This window comes from Hyperolius riggenbachi, chromosome 10 (assembly GCF_040937935.1).
Source record: "Hyperolius riggenbachi isolate aHypRig1 chromosome 10, aHypRig1.pri, whole genome shotgun sequence".
Taxonomy (NCBI): domain Eukaryota; kingdom Metazoa; phylum Chordata; class Amphibia; order Anura; family Hyperoliidae; genus Hyperolius; species Hyperolius riggenbachi.
The window spans coordinates 83,720,603-83,745,835 of record NC_090655.1 but is presented as its reverse complement, the minus strand read 5'-3'; the positions used below and the strand labels follow the sequence as shown (position 1 = coordinate 83,745,835).

Here is a 25,233-nt window from a genome sequence, read left to right as displayed (position 1 = left end):
CGTCCTGAAGCCGGCCAGGAAGTTGTGTGGGCATTTCAGGCGATCTTACACAGCCATGGCACGCTTTGCGGACATTCAGATGCCCGATCAGCGATAGCCCGACGCGCTTGAATTCCACCCTGCTCATGTTCTCTCGCCTGCTAGACCAGGAGAAAGCCGTCACCCAGTACCTGTATAATTACAGTAGAAGGACACAATCTGGGAAGATGGGGATGTTGTGGCCCAACAACTGGACACTGATGCGAAATGAATGCAGGTTCATGCAACCCTTTGAGGAGGTGACCAAACTGGTGAGTCGCGCTGAGGGCACCATCAGCGACTTGATCCCCTACGCTTACTTCCTGGACCGTGCCGTGCGTAGAGTGGTGGATACAGCTGTGGAGAAGCAAGAACGAGAACAGTTACGGCAGGAGGAGTCGTGGGAGCAATTTTCATCCGAACCAGATGTTTCCTCAACACCTGCGGCAGCACAGAGGGGGGAGGAGGAGGAAGAAGAGTCGTCGTGTGGGGAAGGAGAGGAGGCAGACTCGGATGATGATGAGGAAGGTGTTTCTGTGGAGGAGGAAGAGGCGGCGGAAGAAGAACAACCGCAGGAGCCGTCACAGGGGGCTTCTGCTGCTCCACGTTCCCGTGGTATTGTTCGTGGCTGGGGAGGGGGAGGAAGAGGAGTTGCGTGCCGTCACTGAGGAAGAGCAAGAGGAGATGGAGAGTAGCTTTGTGCAGATGGCCTCATGTTGTCCAGCCTGTTGAGGGACCCCCGTATCAAAAAACTCAAGGGGAATGACCTGTACTGGGTGGCCACGCTACTAGACCCTCGGTACAGGCACAAAGTGGCAGACCGGTTACCAACTCAACACAAGGCGGAAAGGATGCAGCACTTGCAGAATAAGCTGGCAATGATGCTTTACAATGCGTTTAAGGGTGATGTGACAGCACAACGCAATCAAGGTACCACTGGCAGTAATCCTCCCAAGTCCACGCAGGCAAGGACAGGACGCTCCAGCAATCTCAGGGTGAAGTCGGACATGCGGACATTCTTTAGTCCAACGTCTCGCCATAGTCCTTCCGGATCCACCCTCCACCAACGCCTGGACCGGCAGGTAGCCGACTACCTGGCCTTGAGCGTGGATGTAGACACTGCGAGCAGCGACGATGAACCCTTGGACTACTGGTTGCGCAGGCTTGACCTGTGGCCAGAGCTGTCCCAATTTGCCATACAACTTCTCTCTTGCCCTGCCGCAAGCGTCCTGTCAGAAAGGATCTTCAGTGCAGCTGGAGGCATTGTCACTGAGAAGAGAAGTCGCCTAAGTCACGAGTGTTCAGTACCTGACCTTTATCAAAAATGAATGAGGCATGGATCCCGGAGGGCTACTGCATGACCGAAGACTAAGTCAGTCCCCACACACAGCATCTCTGCCTGCAGGCCGGCTTGCCTTCTCCGCCACCACCAACAGGGTCCAGGACTCTAGGCGGATTCCTGAATTTTTAAGGCTGCTGCTAGTAGCTGCCGCTATACTAATTTTTCTGGCTGCACTGCGGGCGGCTGCAACAAAAAGACAAAAGGCATGTGCATGTGCCCATCCCCCTTCGTGATCATTACCTTGCCGCGGTGAAGGGGCTTGCGTATCACAATGAAGCCATGACCGCCAGCTATTTGAGTGTCTCGGGTGGGGGTGGCACACAAAAGATAATAAGGTCCTTGCTTCATTGTGGTCAGACCAAATTTGATCAGCTGGACAGTCACTGTTGCTCCATCATTGAGCTACCACAGCTCGGCGACCATATGGGCTTGAAAACCGCCACGGCCTACACTCTCGTCATGGTGCGCACCAGTCCAGCACGACCGTCACTACGCAAACAGCTGTTTGCGGTGCGTTACACAGTGAGTTTGGTGTGTCAGTGTGAAGCAGAACTCTAATTACACTCCCTGATTGACGTATACACATGCAAGAGGTTTGAAAGCACTTTAGGCCTGCAATTTAGCATTCAATGTGATTTCTGCCCTTATAACGCTGCTTTGCGTCAAAAGCAGATTTTTCCCCGGGACTTTGGGCATGTATCCCACTCCGCCATGCCCCCCTCCAGGTGTTAGTCCCCTTGAAACATGTTTTCCATCACTTTTGTGGCCAGCATAATTTGTTCTATTTTTCAAAGTTTGCCCCCCCCCCATTCCACGCAGGAGAATTGACTAACCCCCGCTCATTACATATGCCTTCAGGCAGCAGCTGAATATGCTTATCCCCGCTCAGCACGTGATCCTCAATGGCTGCGGGGGTAGGAGCTGCTCGCTGTGCCTCACTGGTACTGGATAGCTGAGATGATTAACGCAGCTCTCTCCCCAGCAATTGCTCTATAAAACAGCTATTAGCCAGGCTGTGCTTAGGACAGAGATGCAGGGGCTGAGCTTAAATCATTGGGGTGGAGCTTAAATCGCCGATGTCTTGTTAAAAAAAGCTGCTTGCATCATGGACAGCTGGGGAAGACAATGATCAGTGGCTGGAATGGAGAGATTTAGAGCAGCTGCTACCACCGTTGCAGAGGTAAGAGACGCTCTAAATCTCTCCGTTCCAGCCACCGATCATTGTCCTCACCAGCTGTCCCTGATGCAAGCAGCTTTTTTTAACAAGACATCGGTGATTTAAGCCCCGCCCCCGCGAGTTAAGCTCTTCCCCGCATCACTGTCATAAGCACAGCCTGGCTAATAGCTGCTCTCCCTGAAGTGCCAGCGCTGTTTATAGAGCGATTGCTGGGGAGAGAGCTGCGTTAAGTAATCTCAGCTAGACAGGTACAAGTGAGGCATAGTGAGCAGCTCCTACCCCTGCAGCTACGGAGGATCACGTGCTTAGCGGGGGTCAGCATATTCAGCCGCTACCTGAAGGCATATGTAGCGAGCAGGGGTTATTCCATTCTCCTGCGTGGAGGGGGTAACATCACTGTCATAAGCGTGGAGGGGGGGGGGGGGGGAGCATCACTGTCATAAGCCTGGCCTGTCTAATAGCTGCTCCCCCTGAAGTGTCAGCACTGTTTATACAGATATAGCATCACTGTGCAGCGGCAGGGAGAGAGCAGCGTTATTGATCTCAGCCAGCAGGTGTCTATCCCAGCCAGATCTGGGTCGACTTATACTTGAGTCATCAAAAAAAATCCAGCTTAAGAGGGTCAAATATTTGGGTCGACTTATATCCGCGTATATACGGTACATGCACCAATGAGGATCAAGCAATCCGAAACAGTCTGCATTGCATGTTGGATTATTGTGGCTCTGTACATACAACAAGCTGACTTCATTGAATTTCAGCAGTTCTAGAGGTGTGGTTAGCTTACAGGGACAATAAAGGATGATTTTCATATTCAGCACTGATGCATCGTGGGAGACATATGCTCAAGCCAACCTTAATTATCGCAAATGCCTTCTGTTTTAAAGGGGAACTTCAGCCTAAACAAACAGTGTCATCAAGTTACATTAGTTATGTTAATTAGAATAGATAGGTAATATAATATCTTACCCACCCTGTTTTAAAAGAACAGGCAAATGTTTGTGATTCATGGGGGCAGCCATCTTTTTGGTTGAAAGGAGGTGACAGGGAGCATAAGAGACAGTTCCAACTGTCCTGTGTCCTGATTACCCCTCCCAGCTGCACACACTAGGCTTCAAATGTCAAATTCAAAATGTTAAAAAAAAAAAAATTGCACTAAAACAGCAGACCGAGAACCACAAAATCAGAAATCCAATCATGCTTTGCACAGCATCGGGGGAAAAAAGCCCGGGCAGTTTTCTTCTGTGCAGCTAAAAATGAGGCTTGTATAAGAAAAACAAAGTTCTGATGCTGTGAAACTGTTAAAGAAACACCAGGCCTTTTCAGTGCTGCTGAGTCGATTTTTAGTCCGGAGGTTCACTTTAAGAAGGCAAACTTTGGTTTTGTTTTACATTTTAGTTAGAGGGCTTTTTGGTCCTTTGTAGCCCCTTACACACTCCTAGGAGTTCTGGGTCACCATGAGCTGGCTGGGTAGTCTGCAACTCAGTTTTTCAGGTGACCGTTTAATAGTTCGAAGCATGTTCATGTTTCTATATGTAATATAGAAAGAAAAATAAAATACTTACAATACAATTACATTTTCAAAGCAAATGTCTGTCATAGTTTTGTCCACAAAGACCAAGTTTGTGTCAAATACTTCCTGGTCCAGTTTTAGCATGCAAAAGACTGCATAGCGTTGTGATTCTGCAGAGAAAAGAAAAACACAGTCTCATTTATTGTGCACATGAACAAGCTTCACAGACTTCCAACATAGGGAGTTACATTAGGCGATACCCCTACCATGAATGTTCACTCCCTTCAAGTGATACACCGCCCATTTTTATGTTTTAAGAGAAGGAGTAAGCATTAGTACCATTGGAGGTTTTTACTGCAGCCTTGCATTCAATGTTGGAGACTTTACACAATGGGCTTAGCGCGCAATCGTTATCATTTTTGCGCACCTATGCAAATTTTCACGTGAAACGGATGATTTGCGTTTGTGCGCGAAAACTTAATTGCGCACGAAAATTCGCAATCACGCGCAAACGCGAAAATTCACGCGAAAACGGCCGTGCTTACAGTTAGCACCCTTTTTGTGAATCAAGCCCAATGTCTTCTTCTTTGTGACAATAGTAACAGACAGGAAGTAAGAATCTTCCAAGTAGGGCCCCAGACAATGATAAGGAGGAGATACACACACACACACACACACACACACACACACACAATCCCCATGTTTAACCACTTCAGGACTAGAGCAATTTTCACATATCAGCGCTGATCCCATTGATTCACCAATAACTTTACTACTACTTATCACACCTAAGTGATCTATCTATCTATCTTTTTTTTTTTTTCCAGGACAAATTCGGCTTTAAGCGTGTAATAATTTTGTTTAGCAATTACCTTATTTTCTATGCATTTTAAAGGGAAATCAAGGGGAAAAAATAGAAAAAAAAAACCCACACCATTTCTCCAATTACATCCAGTATAGCTTTACGATAAACAGTGCTAACTAAGTTAAACCCATATATTTTATTTGCTTATCCATCCTGGTTATTACATTTAGATTATGTTCCCAGCATAATGTATGGTGACATTATTGTATTTGGAAATAAATGTGTCTCTTTTCTGTTTCTTGTATTTTGCTTTCTCATTGTACACCATCGATGAATACAAGACCTTATTTGCAAAAATAATAGTAATATACCCTCATGGCATACATATTTAAAAATCCAGTTCCTAAGGTCAAAATATACATATTTGCTTTTATATTCTGCAACTTTGTTTTCATTTTAGAAGTCTTTTATTTTGGTACAGAATATGGCAGGCAGGTCAGGAGAACAAATACCCTTGGCCCCCCCAAATGTTAAAACATCCTCTTGGAGACCTAATAAATCCATTACAAGAAATTGACAGGATTGCTGCAGAAACCTAATTTCATGCAGCCAAGCCTGTGAAGTGAAGCACACTGAGCTTTCTGGCTTCACAAGGGGGTGGATCTCAGCAAGATCATATTTTAAGGTCAGGTGCTGGGGCATTACAGGTGAGGTTGAACTCACAGCCTGATGTCAGATCCTGGCAGGTCTCAGTTATTGTCAGATATCATGCAAGGTCAGCTCACAGTGATGGTGCTCCACAGGAGTGTCTTTTATATACCGGGACCTGCACCCTTTCACATGGGCAGCTAACAAGCAGTGAAGTCACCGGCCTTTCAGCTTGGTTTCCTGAACCGGCAGGGCGCTTAGCGCCTGGTACCGGCGCTGTACAGGTGCCCCCCCCAGAGTGAGATCTGAGTGTGGTCACGCTCAGACTTGACATGTCGCTGTTCTCTGCCACCCAGTAACACCACCCCACACCCCGTAATCACTCCTAGACAGAAAGAGCCAGGCTTGTGGCAATGTTCGCTCCTATCACTTTCCCACTCCCTCCTTCCCTGCTCCATCCACTCTCCTTAAAGAAAACCTGTACTGAAAAAAGTTGCCCTGGGGGGGTACTCACCTCAGTAGGGGGAAGCCTCTGGACCCTATTGAGGCTCCCCCCATCCTCCTGTGTCCCACGGCGGTCTCGCTGCAGCCCACGGAACGCACAGGCGACAATTTGTCGGCCTGTGCAATATTTACCTTTTCTGGCTCCAGGGGTGCGCGGTTACGGCTCTTCTGACAGAGATAGGCCAAAATAGCCGCTCTCCGTCGGGTCCGCTCTACTGCGCAGGTGACTTGCGCCTGCGCAGTAGAGCGGCCTGATGGAGATCGGCTATTTTCGCCTATCTCCGTCAGAAGAGCGGATACTGCGCCCCGGATCCCGAAAGGTAAATATTTACATCGCCGCCACTCCGGGAGGATTTTCGCCACCGCCGAGGAGAACAGGGGAAACCTCAATAGGATCTGGAGGCTTCCCCCACCCGAGGGGAGTACCCCCAGGGGAGGTTTTTTCATTACAGTTTTTCTTTAAAGGAGAAGGAATGGGAGGTTGATAGGAGGGAACATCACTGCAAGCCTGCCTCCTCCTGTCCAGTGATTACAGAGGCTGAAAGGCCGAATGAGGAGAACAGACAACCCATACAGCTATGTGGATCCCGCAGGAACCCACCTCTGTACCTTAGGTAGCTTTGACTCAGGTCAGATGTCCTTTAAGATATCATGGTTGAGATTTGAGGCCATTAAAAGCAGAATATTGTGGTATACCAAGTGGGTGGCACCCAATATCTGTTGTTATAAAGGTGATTACAGTTCTGCTTTAAGCATTCATTTAGAACGCAAAATATAACTTATGGTATGGCCGTAATACAAATAATTTTTTGCTCTATATGGAGACGTGTATAAAAATAGATTTAAATAAGGAAGAAAGGAAAAATGTCTAATATGTTACAGTAGGTGATTACCATTAGCCACATGATCTTCAAAATTATACATTGTACTGGGCAATTTATTAGAGAGAAGCAAGGACACAGTAACACGATACATGCAGAAAATGAGCTTGCTTCATAGAATAGCTTGCTTCATATGCAGATTTCCATCTAGCTCCATTACAATGCAAAAGGTCAGCTTTGTGTTTCTACATCAGCAAGAAGAAATATATCAAGAGATGATCTTCAAAAAGCATTGCTATCCATTAATGGAAACATGTTATTGGCAGTATTAGGAGATTAAGTCTGCTGGCAGAGTATAAAAAGCCTATTACAAGTAAAAGCAGCTTAAGCTGCCATGAAGGACTAAAATAATAAAAAGGTGGAACAAAAGAAAAAAATCCCCCTTGAATGTTAAAAATACAGTATATTACATGTTAAACCTGGTGGATCTGTTCTGTACGGAAAGTTTGTTATTCAACTGCCAGACATTTCAAGAAATGTTAAAATCTGTATCGTTACATTTCATTAGCGTTCAAATAAAAGTACTGTATTTTGAAACAATAGTAAGTGCAGTTACATGGGCAGCAGAGTAAATTGTAGTCAAACTAACGTTACCAAAGGACTTCAAACTCGGGGATAATACTGTAAGGTTGTGTATAGCATAGCAGCCATATTGTATATCGTGGAAGCCATATTTTTCTGTCTGTGTCATGTGTATGGCTCAAGGAAGCTGCTACTTTGAGTCTGTATTCAGTTCCTCTGGAAGTTGGAAGCTGCTAATTGGATCTTCTGTAGGCCAGTATATAGTACATTTGCATCCGAAGGGTGAACTCTTGTGAATAGTAGAGCAGGAAATGCTAAATTGGTTTGCTAGCTTCAGGCAAGAAAATAGCTAATTAGGCCAATAGCAGGCATGTCCCCACCTTTGATCCGCTGTGAAATACTGTCTCAGATGTGTACTATTGTCACCTGGACTGGCTGCTGATCACACTAGCCTGAGCCAGGAATTTACATATGACAGCCTGCTGGAATGTTGAAGAAGCCAGGAAGCCTTACTCAAAAAGTATTTTTGATGTGTGTGCTAGACTACAATTTTACCTGTGGAAATAAGATCTATGGGGAGATGGGAAATCTCTGCAAACTTCAAGGGCCAACAGGAAACTCAGCAAGGATGTGCTGTCACACCTGAGGACATTGGATTATTCCTTGATCTGGACATTTGAGTGGCCCCAGGCCACAAATATGGCTAGAAAACCTCAGCTAGGAAGATTTAGAGTTGTAGTTCTTTGGAGATAGCAAGACGCTAGGACTATCCTGGTCTGACCAGAACCGCGTTCTCCTCACAACAACGCTCAGATCTATATGCTGGTAACGTTTATCCCCATATATTTTTATGCAAACTGTCTTATTGTGTATCGGTGATTTTTACTTTGTTTTGTACATATTGTTGTCTGCACTGTTCCACTTTTTGGAATATTAAATATTTAATAAGTTTGACTTCTGCTGTACTAAGCCAACGCTCATAGCCCAGAAAGAGACTGCAGTGTAATTTACGTTACGAGTTCAGTGCCTGATTGTGCCTTGCTACTGTACGAGTGTGAGTGTGAGTGAGTGAGTGAGTGTGTGTTTCCCGTGTTTGGCCTAAGCGCACAGCTTACCCAAACATGAAAACGCGGACTGCGTGCAGATCACTCGACAGCACAGTGGGAATCGTTGAAGTGTCTAGCAGCAGCTAGTGGTGGCAGTGAGAAGTGCTTTAAGGGGGCGACGGCCTTGTTGTAGTCCGAATAAGGCAGCTTCCCGCTTGATCTGGTCAAACCCTCAGTCGGGAACCTTATCTACAGGCGTGCCGCGGGGCCGGTTCCTGACAAATACAGTAAATTTTTGTTGCACGAATTGAAGTGCTACAGATTGCCCAGCAAGGTCATAGTGAACCAGGACTCCTAGTAGCGTGTAAGGGGAAACAAAGGATCAAAAAGGCTTCTTACTAAAATGCCTTTTTAAAACATGAGGTATTTGCAATGATTCAGGTTGGAGTGAGTTCTGAGGTGTCCCAGATGTATTACTGCTTAATATGCAAATCTCCTCTGTTGTCCTTGATAGCTGAACACACCTCCGGGACCGCTGGAATGCAATGATGTGTCAGAGCCATGTTAATCCATGCCATGCACTGATGAGGATCAACCAATCCATAACAGTCTGTACGCATGCTGTATTAGTTTGGCTCTGTAATACCCGTGCTTTCCCGAAAATAAGGCACGGTCTCCCCGGCTCCTGGCCCCCTCCTCCAGAAAGTCGGATCCACCTGTGGGCTGCGGCTAACACTGTGCATAATTCAGCTTAGATCAGCGGTGAAAGCAGCTAAAGATGTACAGTAACAGCACCACCTTATACAGGAAGTAAACAAAGATCACTTCCTGTATATGGGCTCTGTTACTGTTCAAGTTTAGCTGCCTTCACCGCTGATCTAAAAGATGATTTAAGATGAAGTACGCACCTTAGGTGCAGCCCAGGGGGATCAGACTTTTTGGAGAAGGCGGCCAGGATCAGGGGTGGTGTTTTTTTTTTTTTTTTTTGGGGGGGGGGGGGGATTGGGAGCAGTGAGCGCAGGTATTACCCCAACTTTCATCGGCCAACTGGGCCTTGCTCTGTGTGCAGCTAGGTCTTATTTTCAGGGGATGGCTTATATTTTTATGCTTGCAATATAAGCTAGGTCTTATTTTCGGGGGAGGTCATATTTTAGGGGAAAGACAGTATCAATGAGCTGACACTTAATTGCATTAAAGCTGTTCTGGAGGTGTGATCAGCCATCAGGTACAATAAAGCAATGATTTGCATATTCAGCAGCGATGCATTGTGGAACACCTCAGAGCTCACTCAAACCTGAACTATTGCAAATACCTTTGGTTTTAAAAAGGCAATCTTCTGAAATGAAGTGCTAGTTTCCCCTCTCCTGCTTTTGACTAACATTCTTTCTCCTTTAGGATCTTTTTGGACTGAATCATTAGGAATATTTATCCAAAGTCACCTCCGTGTGTTGTCTCTTGTGCAGCTTTTGTGTAGCCAACTCAAATATTCTCTGTTAGCCTTATGGGAAGGGTGGTGGGAGGAGAAAAGTATGAGAAACAAACTGTGCAGATGATTTAAAGTGATCCTGAACTGAAGCTCAGGATCAAAATCAGATACATACCCAGGGCTGTGGAGTCGGAGTTGGTAGTTTCTCTGGTAAGTATCAGAATAAGGAGTCAGCGTCATGTTGGGTCCGCAGCCCTGTACACAGCTTAAAGGAAGTCTCAGGTTCCTATCGAGGCTTCCCTCACTACTCCGATGTCCACCATTGCAGAGCCCGGGTAACCTGCAGATCGGGGGCCACGCTCCCGTTAGGAGTGTGCACGCACAAGTAGCACAGAGCTGCTTGTACACGAGTGGCTCCAGCTTAGTGCGCATGCACAGGCGGGCTATGCTGCAGGAAGTGGAGCAAATCTTCACTTTTCCAGGTCACTAATCTTCGCTCAGCAACATCAAAATACAGAGAGAAACCTTAACCACTTAAGGACTGCAGTCATAAAACCCCTTAAGGACCAGAGCCTTTTTTTCCATTCGGACCACTGCAGCTTTCACGTTTTATTGCTCAGTCATACAACCTACCACCTAAATGAATTCTACCTCCTTTTCTTGTCACTAATACAGCTTTCTTTCGGTGCTATTTGATTGCTGCTGCGAGTTTTAGTTTTTATTATATTCATCAAAAAAGACATGAATTTTGTCAAAAAAATGACTTTTTTAACTTTCTGTGCTGACATTTTTCAAATAAAGTAAAATTTCCTATACATTTGAGCGCGAAAGTTATTCTGCTACATGTCTTTGATAAAAAAAAACAAATTCAGTGTATATTTATTGGATTGGGTAAAAGTTATAGCGTTTACAAACTATGGTGCCAAAAGTGAATTTTCCCATTTTCAAGCATCTCTGACTTTTCTGCGCACCTGTCATGTTTCATGAGGGGCTAAAATTCCAGGATAGTACAAATCCCCCCCAAATGACCCCATTTTGGAAAGAAGACATCCCAAAGTATTCAGTGAGAGGCATGGTGAGTTCATAGAAGATTTTATTTTTTGTCACAAGTTAGCGGAAAATGACACTTTGTAACAAAAAAAAAAAAAAAAAAAAAAAAAAAAAAAAAAAAAAAAAGCTTCCATTTCTTCTAACTTGCGACAAAAAAAAAATGAAATCTGCCACGGACTCACTATGCTACTCTCTGAATACCTTGAAGTGTCTACTTTCCAAAATGGGGTCATTTGTGGGGTGTGTTCACTGTCCTGGCATTTTGGGGGGTGCCTAATTGTAAGCACCCCTGTAAAGCCTAAAGATGCTCATTGGACTTTGGGCCCCTTAGCGCAGTTAGGCTGCAAAAAAGTGCCACACATGTGGTATTGCCGTACTCAGGAGAAGTAGTATAATGTGTTTTGGGGTGTATTTTTACACATACCCATGCTGGGTGGGAGAAATATCTCCGTAAATGACAATTGTTTTCTTTTTTTAACACACAATTGTCAATTTATAGAGATATTTCTCCCACTCAGCATGGGTATATGGAAAAATACACCCCAAAACACATTATACTACTTCTCCTGAGTACGGCGATACCACATGTGTGGCACTTTTTTGCACCCTAACTGCGCTAAGGGGCCCAAAGTCCAATGAGTACCTTTAGGATTTCACAGGTCATTTTGAGAAATTTCGTTTCAAGACTGCTCCTCACGGTTTAGGGCCCCTAAAATGCCAGGACAGTATAGGAATCCCACAAATTACCCCATTTTAGAAAGAAGACACCCCAAGGTATTCCATTAGGAGGATGGTGAGTTCATAGAAGATTTTTTTTCTTTGTCACAAGTTAGCGGAAATTGATTTTAATTGTTTTTTTTCACAAAGTGTCATTTTCTGCTAACTTGTGACAAAAATAAAATCTTCTATGAACTCACCATACTCCTAACGGAATACCTTGGGGTGTCTTCTTTCTAAAATGGGGTCATTTGTGGGGTTCCTATACTGCCCTGGCATTTTAGGGGCCCTAAACCGTGAGGAGTAGTCTTGAAACCAAATGTCGCAAAATGACCTGTGAAATCCTAAAGGTACTCATTGGACTTTGGGCCCCTTAGCGCACTTAGGGTGCAAGAAAGTGCCACACATGTGGTACCGCCGTACTCAGGAGAAGTAGTATAATGTGTTTTGGGGTGTATTTTTACACATACAGATGCTAGGTGGGAGAAATATCTCTGTAAATGACAATTATTTGATTTTTTTTTTTACACACAATTGTCCATTTACAGAGAGATTTCTCCCACCCAGCATGGGTATGTATAAAAATACACCTCAAAACACATTATACTACTTCTTCTGAGTACGGCGATACCACATGTGTGACACTTTTTTGCAACCTAGGTGCGCTAAGGGGCCCAACGTCCTATTCACAGGTCATTTTGAGGCATTTGTTTTCTAGACTACTCCCCACGGTTTAGGGCCCCTAAAATGCCAGGGCAGTATAGGAACCCCACAAGTGACCCCATTTTAGAAAGACGACACCCCAAGGTATTCCGTTAGGGGTATGGTGAGTTCATAGAAGATTTTATTTTTTGTCACAAGTTAGTGAAAAATGACACTTTGTGAAAAAAACAATAAAAATCCAATTTCCGCTAACTTTTGACAAAAAATAAAATCTTCTATGAACTCATCATACACCTAACAGAATACCTTGGGGTGTCTTCTTTCTAAAATGGGGTCACTTGTGGGGTTCCTATACTGCCCTGGCATTTTACGGGCCCAAAACTGTGAGTAGTCTGGAAACCAAATTTCTCAAAATGACTGTTCAGGGGTATAAGCATCTGCAAATTTTGATGACAGGTGGTCTATGAGAGGGCAAATTTTGTGGAAACGGTCATAAGCAGGGTGGCCTCTTAGATGACAGGATGTATTGGGCCTGATCTGATGGATAGGAGTGCTAGGGGGGTGACAGGAGGTGATTGATGGGTGTCTCAGGGGGCGGTTAGAGGGGAAAATAGATGCAATCAATGCACTGGGGAGGTGATCGGAAGGGGGTCTGAGGGGGATCTGAGGGTTTGGCCGAGTGATCAGGAGCCCACACGGGGCAAATTAGGGCCTGATCTGATGGGTAGGTGTGCTAGGGGGTGACAGGAGGTGATTTATGGGTGTCTCAAGGTGTGATTAGAGGGGGGAAATAGATGCAAGCAATGCACTAGCGAGGTGATCAGGGCTGGGGTCTGAGGGCGTTCTGAGGTGTGGGCGGGTGATTGGGTGCCCGCAAGGGGCAGATTAGGGTCTAATCTGATGGGTAACAGTGACAGGTGGTGATAGGGGGTGATTGATGGGTGATTGATGGGTAATTAGTGGGTGTTTAGAGGAGAGAATAGATGTAAACGATGGATTTGGGAGGCGATCTGATGTCGGATCTGCGGGCGATCTATTGGTGTGGGTGGGTGATCAGATTGCCCGCAAGGGGCAGGTTAGGGGCTGATTGATGGGTGGCAGTGACAGGGGGTGATTGATGGGTGGCAGTGACAGGGGGTGATTGACAGGTGATCAGTGGGTTATTACAGGGAAGAACGGATGTAAATAATGCACTGGCGAATCGATAAGGGGGGGGGGGGTTGAGGGCAATCTGAGTGTGTGGGCGGGCGATTGGGTGCCCGCAAGGGTCTAATCTGATGGGTAACAGTGACAGGTGGTGATAGGGGGTGATTGATGGGTGATTGATGGGTAATTAGTGGGTGTTTAGAGGAGAGAATAGATGTAAACGATGGATTTGGGAGGTGATCTGATGTCGGATCTGCGGGCGATCTATTGGTGTGGGTGGGTGATCAGATTGCCCGCAAGGGGCAGGTTAGGGGCTGATTGATGGGTGGCAGTGACAGGGGGTGATTGACGGGTGATTGACAGGTGATTGACAGTTGATCAGGGGGGATAGATGCATACAGTACACAGGGGGGGGGGGGGGGGGAGGGTCTGGGGGGGTCTGGGGAGAATCTGAGGGGTGGGGGGGTGATCAGGAGGGAGCAGGGGGCAGTTTAGGGACTAAAAAAAAAAATAGCGTTGACAGATAGTGACAGGGAGTGATTGATGGGTGATTAGGGTGGTGATTGTGTGCAAATGGTGGTCTGGGGGGTGGGCAGGGGGGGGTCTGAGGGGTACTGTGGGCGATCAGGGGGCAGGGGGGGGCAGATCAGTGTGTTTGGGTGCAGACTAGGGTGGCTGCAGCCTGCCCTGGTGGTCCCTCGGACACTGGGACCACCAGGGCAGGAGGCAGCCTGTATAATACACTTTGTATACATTACAAAGTGTATTATACACTTTGTAGCGGCGATCGCGGGGTTAACAACCCGCCGGCGCTTCCGATTGGCCGGCGGGTTGACGTCGCGGGTGGGCGGAGCCTATTGCCGGTGGATGCGCGCGCATCCCAGCGCGCGATCCCCGGCCAGAGAGTGCCCCAGGACCTGACGCCAATCTGCGTTACGTGGTCCTGGGGCTGCCACTTTGCCGCCGCCAATATGAAGTAGGCGGTCGGCAAGTGGTTAATAGGATCCTGAGGGTTCCTTGTCTTTAGGCAAGTAATTTTGTACAAGAGCTTCAGTTAGGGTACATTTCAAAGGATAACAGCATCAGCATGACTCTTGTTCAAACTTCCCTTAGGGCCTGGGCACACCAATGCACTTCTGCCCAATTTCTTAGTGTGCTCTAGAGTGCTCAGGTCCATAAGTCTCATACACACATACAAGGCATGTCACCTGGCAGGGATCAGGACTCAATCCCTCAGGCGACATTTAAGTTTCGACACTATACAGACACGTCGCTAGCCTCATGTTCAGCTGCTGCACGGGGAAGAGGGGTGATAGAAAGGTACAGGAGTGACGTCACACAGCAGGCAGGGCGAGTAGGGAGAACAATGCTCTTGGTCGATCCTCGGTCAAGCTAGTTCACCAAGCTGATCTGACATCAAGGGAGCTGCTGTACACAAACCAGTCGCATCACAGGCAGTTTTATAGGCCATGATGGCCTTGTTTCATGTAACTTTTAGAATGTTTAAAATATTTTGGTGCCTCAGTTAGTATTATACATTGAGACCATGAAGATAACTTTGTATATCTGAAATGATGTAACAAGTTTTTTAAAGGCGGAGACTGCGTATACTTATTAAATACAGTAGAATCCCTTTATAGTAAACTCCAAGGGACCAGGAAAAGTAGTTTACTATATCAGAATTGGTCATACAGTTTATCTTTATACAGACGCATTACCTGGGACCTGAGCACTGAGTTTACTATATCAGAGTATTATAACAAGATTCTACTCAATATAGAGAGGATTTATAAATATTTAAAAAAAGTTATATATATATATATATATATATATATATATATATATATATATATATACATACACACACACACACACATACATATGTATGTATACATACATACATACATACATACATACATACATATATATATATATACATATACATATACATATATATTGTATTTTTTTTTTCTTTACAACTCCGCATCAGATATAAAATGGTTGCTTTGATTATATATGTAATTGTTCCACTTCATTACAAAACCAATACAGTCTCAGCTCTTCAGCAGACCTGCCCATGTTCTTTAGGCAGCTTGTATTGAAAATATAATAAAGACAATGCTAGGTAAAATAAAAATCCAAGCTACTATTGATTAGGTTGTCAAGGAGGACATTCATTAGCTTTGAATGTTGCCACTGCAGAGCAGATCATTTACCGTGAAATGTAAATCAACATAAGGAGCACTTGTAAATAATGCCAGCTTTTTTCAGAGATAAGGAAAAACAAGTAAAACTACATCGAAGCTGCACTCCAGGCTCACTTATTCTCCCGACTTGTAAAGCCTGGTATACAATGATGATTTGGCCAGTCACTGACCAATTTCACCACCTCCATGTAGTATAAAGGTCAACAGATATGAAATACTATGACCAGATTATGTAGGAAAGCCCTCATACTACATGGAGGTGAAATTGGTCACCGCTTAGCCAATCATAACTGCTAGTGTGTATCAGGCTTAAATTTCATCCTCAATTAGAAGTAGCTGCCAACTTTCTGCAGTTAAAGTAGAACTAAACTTAGAAAGTCCTCTCTGCTTTTAAATATAAGCCACTGCATGACAAACTTTAGGGGGAAAATATTTCTTTAATACAATTTATGGAAGTCATAAAAAAAAAAAAAACCTGAAGTGTTAAGTTCCTGCACATTCCTGGGAGCGCAGAAAGGGCCAGGGCCCGTTCAGACTACAAAGTGCGGACCGCAACGCGTACGAACGCACGCCATCCGCGTTCGTATGCGTTGCGTGGCTGATCCCATCACTGAAAAGTGAATGGGACAGCCGCGCGTTTTTGTAAAATCTGCGTGCAGCATGCGTTCCCGGACCGCACAGGTCCGGAACGCATGCTGTGTGAACATCAGACATTGCACTCTATGCAATGTCTGATGTCCTGCGTGTCGGCCCCCCCGCACGCGTTTCCAAAACGCATATGGAAACGCGTGCAGTGTGAACGGGCCCTTAATGTTTACTCATCACAGAGCAGAAGGCATAGCTCAGGCACAGCTCAGGCACGCGTGCAATCAAAAATGACAAATGATACATTTAGGCGTAGATTGAAGCTGACAGATGGCTCACCCTGCTATAGCAAAACTCCTGGGTAGCGTTAAAAACTATTCCTACTCCGAGTTGTAGCAACTCATGATACACAATTCAGGACCCCTTCTTGTTATTGGCCAAGTTACCTAGCTTTGCTCATTTTGAGTTCCTGCTATTGCAGACACATATATTAGTCACTGAGCGCCGCTATAGCTATAAATTCACATTAAGGCCTATGGCAGTGCCCAAATCATTGGTGCAGCTCCGAAATAGGCACAGCCCTGATATACACTTGATGATAACAGCCAATTAGACAGGCTGATCTCCCTAAACAATAGAACAAACTTGGAGACAGCACACAAAAGGCTTCTTAACCACCTGCCGCCCGCGTCACGCCAGTAGGCGTGGCCGCGGCGGCAGCCCCAGGACCGCCTAACGCCGATTGGCGGAAGGTCCTGTCAAACAGAAATGCGGGCGATCGCACGCGCATGCGAGCGCACATCGCCCGGCATGACTTGCTGCCCCCCTGTGTCATCAGCCCGCCGGCCAATTAGCAGCGCCGGCGGGCTGCGATCTTTCAAATAGCCCTATCCCAAGTGTATAATACACGTTATGTAAACAACGTGTATTATACTGGCTGCCTCCTCCTCTCCTGGTCACAGCGCGCCCGGACCACCAGGAGAGAGGACGGCAGCCCTGCTTAGTAAGCCACACACGTTTCCCCGCTTGATTCCCCACCCGATCGCCGCTGATCACCACCACTACCCCCCTCACTGGCCCTGCCAAGGCGTCTGACTGAGGTCTGAGTGTCATCTGGTCGCCTGTCACAGCTCTGATCGAGGTCTGTGTGACATGTGAGTGACATGTGAGTGACATCATTGCCTGTGCACAGTGTTTTGACTTCTGATTGATTGATTGATTGCGTTGTGATTATTGATAATCTGTGATTGCCCTATGTTTTCAATTGCTGTATACATTGGTTGGCATCTGACAGCTGCACTGTGATTGATATCTGGTCGCCTGTCACAGCTCTGATCGAGGTCTGAGTGAGATCTATTGTCTGTGCACTGATTTTTTTTGACGATTGATTGATTGGTGATTGGTATTTGATCATCTGATTGCCTGAGATTTCAATTGCCGTTTACATTGGTTGGCATCTGACAGTGGCACTGTGATTGATATCTGGTCGCCTGTCACAGCTCTGATCGAGGTCTGAGTGAGATCTGAGTGACATCTATTGTCTGTGTACTGATTTTTGACATCTGATTGATTGATTAGTGATTGGTTTTTGATCATCTGTGATTTCCCTGTGATTCCAATTGCTGTTTACATTTGTTGGAATCTGACAGCGGCACTGTGATTGATATCTGGTCGCCTGTCACAGCTCTGATCGAGGTCTGAGTGACATCTATTGCCTGTGCACTGTTTTTTTGGCCAGTGAGTTAGCTAGGCCCCTTTTGTTAGGTAGTTAGCGCCCAGCCCACTACACCGCAATCACTATAAGTCGCTGATTAGCGTCATCACTGTCGCTAATCTGCATTGGTACTATATAGTATCTGTAAGTGATCAGTACTGATCACAGTCAGATCTATATAAGTATGTTAGGGTCACCTTAGAGTAGGCTCCACTAAAAACGCAGTGTTTGCCCGATCAGGCCTGATCGTTCTGCCGCACTTGCGTTCAGCCCTCCCCACCAAGTGAAAGAAATTTTTGTTTTCTGATCACTGCAAAAAAACACAATAGCTGCGACGCTATAAAGATCAGTTTTGATTTTTTTTTTAAAATCAAGACTGAGCGATTGCAGCTCTTTACTTAACAAATACTCCCATTTGCTAGACAGGTGCATTTTTTCCTGGGTGGTCTCAGAGGAATACCCCCTAAATTTAGCAGCCCAAAATGGCAAAAAAGATGTATTCCCTGCAAGAGGCCTACAGTATTATGGCCGAGTCGGGTGAGAGTGATTGGAACTTCTCATCCGACGAATCATCCGGCTCAGAATATGAACCTGTAGAGGACAGTGACTCTCTGACCGATAGTTCTGATGACGAGGTTGTGGTCCCTGCTAGCGCCAGGCGTTCCCGACCCCATGTCAGTGGACCACAGGTTGCGCAGGATCAACCTCAAGGCCAGCAGAGTGGTGCTAGCGCTGATCCAGATTTTGATGGTGAGGCATGCACCAACAGCGCAGCACATCCTGGACTTAAAACCAGTACTGCCGTAGACCCTGGTGAAGTGGCGAGCACCAGCATGGCAGTTGAAACTGGTTCGGTGGTACGTGCAGTAAGACCCCAGTCGCAGCCACCAGAAACACGGGCCCATAGTACCCCTAGGCTCCCAGAGGTGCTGGCAAACCCTCATTGGAAATTCCCTAATTCCGCCACACCCGTAGTGCCCCCTTTCACCGCCCAGTCTGGAGTCCAGGTGGAGACAGATCATCTAGGATCGGCCCTAAACGCTTTTCATCTGATCTTCACCGAGGATCTCTACGACTTAGTCGTGGCAGAGACCAACCGTAAGGCCACACAATTTATCACCGACAATCCGAACAGCTCCCATGCCCAGCCTTTTCGGTGGAAACAGGTCACAGTTTTCGAATTTAAAATCTTCTTGGGCCTTCTCCTTAACATGGGTCTAACTAAAAAAAATGTATTGCGGTCCTATTGGTCTACGCACCCAATACATCACATGCCCATGTACTCTGCTGCCATGTCCAGGTCATGTTTTGAGGACATCCTGCGCTTCCTGCACTTTAATGATGATACAACCTGTCATGAAAGAGGCCACGCTGACTATGACCGGCTCCACAAATTTCGACCCCTCATAGACCACCTGTCATCCAAATTTGCAGATGCTTACACCCCTGAACAGAACATCTGTATAGACGAGTCCCTCGTACATTTTACCGGGCGCCTTGGCATTAAGCAGTACATCCCAACCAAGCGCGCCCGGTATGGGGTCAAGCTGTATAAGCTCTGTGAAAGGGCCACAGGCTATACATATCGCTTTAGGGTCTATGAGGGAAAAGACACAAAATTGGAGCCGGTCGGATGCCCTGACTACCTGGGGTGCAGTGGCAAGATTGTGTGGGACTTGGTGTCACCCTTATTCCACAAGGGGTACCATCTCTATGTGGACAACTACTACACAAGTGTGGCCCTCTATCAGCATTTGAAGATACTTGGAATTCCCTGCTGTGGCACCGTGCGGCCTAGTCGCCGGGGCTTCCCCCAATATCTCACTGCTACCCGACTTGCACGGGGGGGAGAGGGCTGCCTTGTGTAATGACGACCTTCTTGCAGTGAAATGGAAGGACAAGAGGGACGTTTACCTTCTGTCGACCATTCACGGAGACACGACAGTCCAAATTCAGCGAGCAACTGAGGTTGTTGAGAAACCCCTCGCCGTCCACGACTATAATTTAAACATGGGAGGGGTGGACTTCAATGACCAGATGTTGGCTCCCTATTTAGTTTCCCGAAGGACCAGCCGCTGGTATAAGAAAGTGGCTATTTACTTGATTCAATTGGCAATGTACAACAGCTTTGTTCTCTACAGTAAGGCTGGGAGAACAGGATCCTTCCTTAAATTTCAGGAAGAGATCATTTCGGAACTCCTGTATCCAGGAGGGGCCGTGGCCAATCCCCCTAATGTAGTTAGCCGGCTACATGAAAGACACTATGCTTATGTCTTTCCGAGTACCCCAGGTCAACGCACCCCAAGAAAACATTGTCGTGTCTGTAAGAGGGATGGAATGAGGCGTGACACCACTTTTTATTGTCCCTACTGTCCTGACCAGCCTGCCCTATGCATAGGGGAGTGTTTTGAAAAGTTCCACGAACACATTCGCTATTGGAGTAGGGAACGTGAGACACAGTAGTAGTCTCTCAAGGCTCTTTCACACTGGAGCGATGTGTTGCAGCATATTGCCTAGCGAAAGTCCCACTTTGCGGTCCCCCCTTACGCCGGAAGTGGTTGACTTAAAGCTAGTGCATACCTACGCTACTGCACGGCTCCTGTGTGTGAAACCAGACATCTGCTTTTGAGAGACCCAAATACACAGGGCTGCCAGAAACCTCTCCTTTCACTTGGGACAAAGTGCATAGTGTACTTTGCTACATCTCTGTGCGATTTGCGCTTTGCACACTGTCCCATGGGGAAGGAGAAGTTTGTCCTCGGAAGGTAAGTTAAAAACAAACAAAACAAAAAAAACAGGTAAGCAAAAGTTCCAAATGTTGTTGTTTGGTTAAAAAGGTTTAATAAAGTTTACAAAAGTTAATGTTAATGAATTTCTTGCATTGCTGCTTGCTTGTTTTTTTTTTGTATTTTTTTTCTCTCTCTTTTTCCTTCCTTTACCCTTCCAGGTGGACCGAGCGAACGACTGATCGACCAACCAGCTGCAGCACTGATGGTGCATCCTGACAGAAACATTGCGCATCTGTCAGATTACACACAAGTCGGTGCATGCAGCGCTGCAGGACGAGATTTCTCCTCCGCAGTAAGATACGTTTGTCAAGGCATATGAGCTGAGGGGTGGTGTTGGAGCTCCTATGCTTTGGCAAGCACTTTGTATCAAAACTGGCAAAGGTTTTTTTCATCCACATCGATCGATGTGAATGGATTAATCTGGTTTGCCAGGGCATAGGAGCAAAGTGGGTTTGGAAAATTTTGTGGGCGGTGCTCCTATGTCCTGGCAAACGCCATGCCCCCCTCTTTTTTCACATATTTCGGCAGATATTTTTTCATCCACATTGATCAATGCGAATGTGAGAATCTTTGCCGTTCATTTTTCCTTTTATGGAGAAAAAAGTGCATCACCCGTATGCGCAATATAAGGAGTATAGCAGAAACTCCTAATACTGGCCATACATGTAATGATTGTGGAGACGCTAAAATGCCAGGACAGACCCCCACAAGTGACCCCATTTTAGAAAGAAGACACCCCAAGGTATTCGCTGAGGGGCATGGTGAGTTCATAGAAGATTTTATTTTTTGTCATAAGTTAGCAGAAATGGATTTTTTTATTTTTTTTCCCACAAAGTGTCATTTTCCGCTAACTTATAACAAAAAATAAAATGTTATATGAACTCACTATGCCCCTCGTGGAATACCTTGGGGTCTCTTCTTTCCAAAATTGGGTCATTTCTGGGGTGTTTTACTGTCCTGGAATTGTTTGGTGGGGGCCTAAATTGTGAGCACCCTTGTAAAGCCTAAAGGTGCTCATTGGACTTTGGGCAAGTTTGCGCAGCTAGCCTGCAAAAAAAAAGTGTCACATATAACAATAACAATAATAATAACAATAATATTTATATAGCGCTTTTCTCCCTGGGGACTCATATGTGGTATTGCCATTCTCAAGAGAAGTAGTATAATGTGTTTTGGGGTATCTTTCCACACATACCCATGCTGGGTGGGAGAAATATCTCTGTAAATGACAATTTAGTGTAAAAAAATGGAAAAAATTGTCATTTACAGAGATATTTCTCACACACAGGATTGGTTATGTGTGAAATACACCCCAAAACACATTATACTACTATTCCTGAGTACAGCGATACCACACGTGTGACACTTTTTTGCAGCCTAGCTGTGCAAAGGGGCCCAAAGTCCAATGAGTACCTTTAGAATTTCACAGGTCAATTTTAATTATTTGGTTTCCAGACTACTCCTCACAGTTTAGGGCCCATAAAATGCCAAGGCAGTATAGGAACCCCACAAGTGACCCCATTTTGGAAAGAAGACACCCCAAGGTATTCCATGAGGGGTATGGTGAGTTCATAGAAGATTTTATTTTTTGTCACAAGTTAGTGGAAAATGACACTTTGTGAGAAAAAAACCTAAAAAATCCATTTCCACTAACTTGAGTTCATAGAATATTTTATTTTTTGACACATCATACCCCTCATGGAATACCTTGGGGTGTCTTCTTTCCAAAATGGGATCACTTGTGGGGTTCCTATACTGCCCTGGCATTTTAGGGGCCCCAAACCGTGAGGTGTAGTCTGGAAAACAAATGAGTAAAATTGACCTGTGAAATCCTAAAGGTACTCATTAGACTGTGGGCCCCTTTGCACAGCTAGGCTGCAAGAACGTGTCACACATGTGGTATCCCCGTACTCAGGAGAAGTAGTATAATGTGTTTTGGGGTGTCTTTTCACACATACCCATGCTGGGTGGGAGAAATATCTCTGTAAATGACAACTTTTTCCATTTTTTTTTTTACACACAATTGTCCATTTACAGAGATATTTCTCCCACCCAGCATGGGTATGTGTAAAAATACACCGCAAAACACATTATACTACTTCTCCTGAGTATGGGGATACCACATGTGTGGCACTTTTTTGCACCCTAACTGCGCTAAGGGGCCCAAAGTCCAATGAGTACCTTTAGGATTTCACAGGTCATTTTGAGAAATTTGATTTCAAGACTACTCCTCACGGTTTAGGGCCCCTAAAATGCCAGGACAGTATAGGAACCACACAAATTACCCTATTTTAGGCAGACGACTCCCCAAGGTATTCAGTTAGGAGTATGGTGAGTTCATAGAAGATTTTATTTTTTTGTCACAAGTTAGCGGAAATTGATTTTTATTGTTTTTTTTCACAAAGTGTCATTTTCCTCTAACTAGCGACAAAAAATAAAATCTTCTATGAACTCACCATACTCCTAACTGAATACCTTGGGCTGTCTTCTTTCTAAAATGTGGTCATTTGTGGGGTTCCTATACTGTCCTGGCATTTTAGGGGCCCTAAACCGTGAGGAGTAGTCTTGAAACCAAATTTCTCAAAATGACCTGTGAAATCCTAAAGGTACTCATTGGACTTTGGGCCCCTTAGCGCAGTTAGGCTGCAAAAAAGTGCCACACATGTGGTATCGCCATACTCAGGAGAAGTAGTATAATGTGTTTTGCGGTGTATTTTTACATATACCCATGCTGGGTGGGAGAAATATCTCTGTAAATGGACAATTGTGTGTAAAAAAATCTAAATATTGTCATTTACAGAGATATTTCTCCCACCCAGCATGGGTATATGTAAAAATACACCCCAAAACACATTATACTACTTCTCCCGAGTACAGCGATACCACATGTGTGGCACTTTTTTGCACCCTAACTGCGCTAAGGGGCCCAAATTCCAATGAGTACCTTTAGGATTTCACAGGCCATTTTGAGAAATTAGGTTTAAAGACTACTCCTCACGGTTTAGGGCGCCTAAAATGCCAGGGCAGTATAGGAACACCACAAATGACCCCATTGTAGAAAGAAGACACCCCAAGGTATTCCGTTAGGAGTATGGTGAGTTCATAGAAGATTTTATTTTTTGTCACAAGTTAGCGGAAATTGATTTTTATTGTTTTTTTTCACAAAGTGTCATTTTCCGCTAACTTGTGACAAAAAGTAAAATCTTCTATGAACTCACCATACTCCTAACGGAATACCTTGGGGTGTCTTCTTTCTATAATGGGGTCATTTGTGGTGTTCCTATACTGCCCTGGCATTTTAGGGGTCCTAAACCGTGAGGAGTAGTCTTGAAACCAAATTTCTCAAAATGACCTGTGAAATCCTAAAGGTACTCATTGGACTTTGGGCCCCTTAGCGCAGTTAGGGTGCAAAAAAGTGCCACACATGCGGTATCGCTGTACTCAGGAGAAGTAGTATAATGTGTTTTGGGGTGTATTTTTACACATACCTATGCTGGGTGGGAGAAATATCTTTGTAAATGGACAATTGTGTGTAAAAAAAAAAAAATCTAAAAAATCTCATTTACAGAGATATTTCTCCCACCCAGCATGGGTATGTGTAAAAATACACCCCAAAACACATTATACTACTTCTCCTGAGTACGGCAATACCACATGCGTGACACTTTTTTGCAGCCTAGGTGCGCTAAGGGGCCCAAAGTCCTATGAGCACCTTTAGGCTTTACAGGGGTGCTTACAATTTAGCACCCCCCAAAATGCCAGGACAGTAAACACACCCCACAAATGACCCCATTTTGGAAAGTAGACATCCAAAAGTGTTCAGAGAGGGGCATGGTGAGTCTGTGGCAGATTTCATTTTTTTTGTCACAAGTTAGCAGAAATGGAAACTTTTTATTATTCATTTTTTTGTCACAAAGTGTCATTTTCCACTAACTTGTGACAAAAAATAAAATCTTCTATGAACTCACCATGCCTCTTAGTGAATACTTTGGGATGTCTTCTTTCCAAAATAGGGTCATTTGGGGGGTATTTATACTATCCTGGAATTTTAGCCCCTCATGAAACATGACAGGGGGTCAGAAAAATCAGAGATGCTGGAAAATGGGAAAATTCACTTTTTGCACCATAGTTTGTAAACGCTATAACTTTTACCCAAACCAATAAATATAGGCTGAATGGGTTTTTTTTAAATCAAAAACATGTTTGTCCACATTTTTCGCGCTGCATGTATACAGAAATTTTACTTTATTTAAAAAATGTCAGCACAGAAAGTTAAAAAAAACATTTTTTTGACAAAATTCATGTCTTTTTTGATGAATATAATAAAAAGTACAAATCGCAGCAGCAATCAAATAGCACCAAAAGAAAGCTTTTTTAGTGACAAGAAAAGGAGGTAAAATTTGTTTGGGTGGTAAGTTGTATAACCGAGCAATAAACAGTTATAACTGCAGTGGTCTGAATTGTAAAAAATGGCCTGGTC

At 45.0% G+C, this 25,233-nt stretch overlaps 1 protein-coding gene across 5 annotated transcripts in view; it reads right to left on the bottom strand.

The window, feature by feature from the left end:
- The window catches only part of RTKN2 (rhotekin 2), a 254,071-nt gene that overhangs the window by 162,118 nt on the left and 66,720 nt on the right, over positions 1-25,233 (bottom strand). For all 5 annotated transcript variants that reach the window (XR_011024318.1, XR_011024319.1, XR_011024320.1 and 2 more), the window contains exon 5: positions 4,103-4,220. Coding sequence is in view for 2 of the 5 variants with exons in the window: in XM_068255554.1 (XP_068111655.1) it covers positions 4,103-4,220 (118 nt within the window). In the remaining 3 variants the exon portion in view is untranslated. The remainder of the gene's footprint in view (positions 1-4,102; positions 4,221-25,233) is intronic.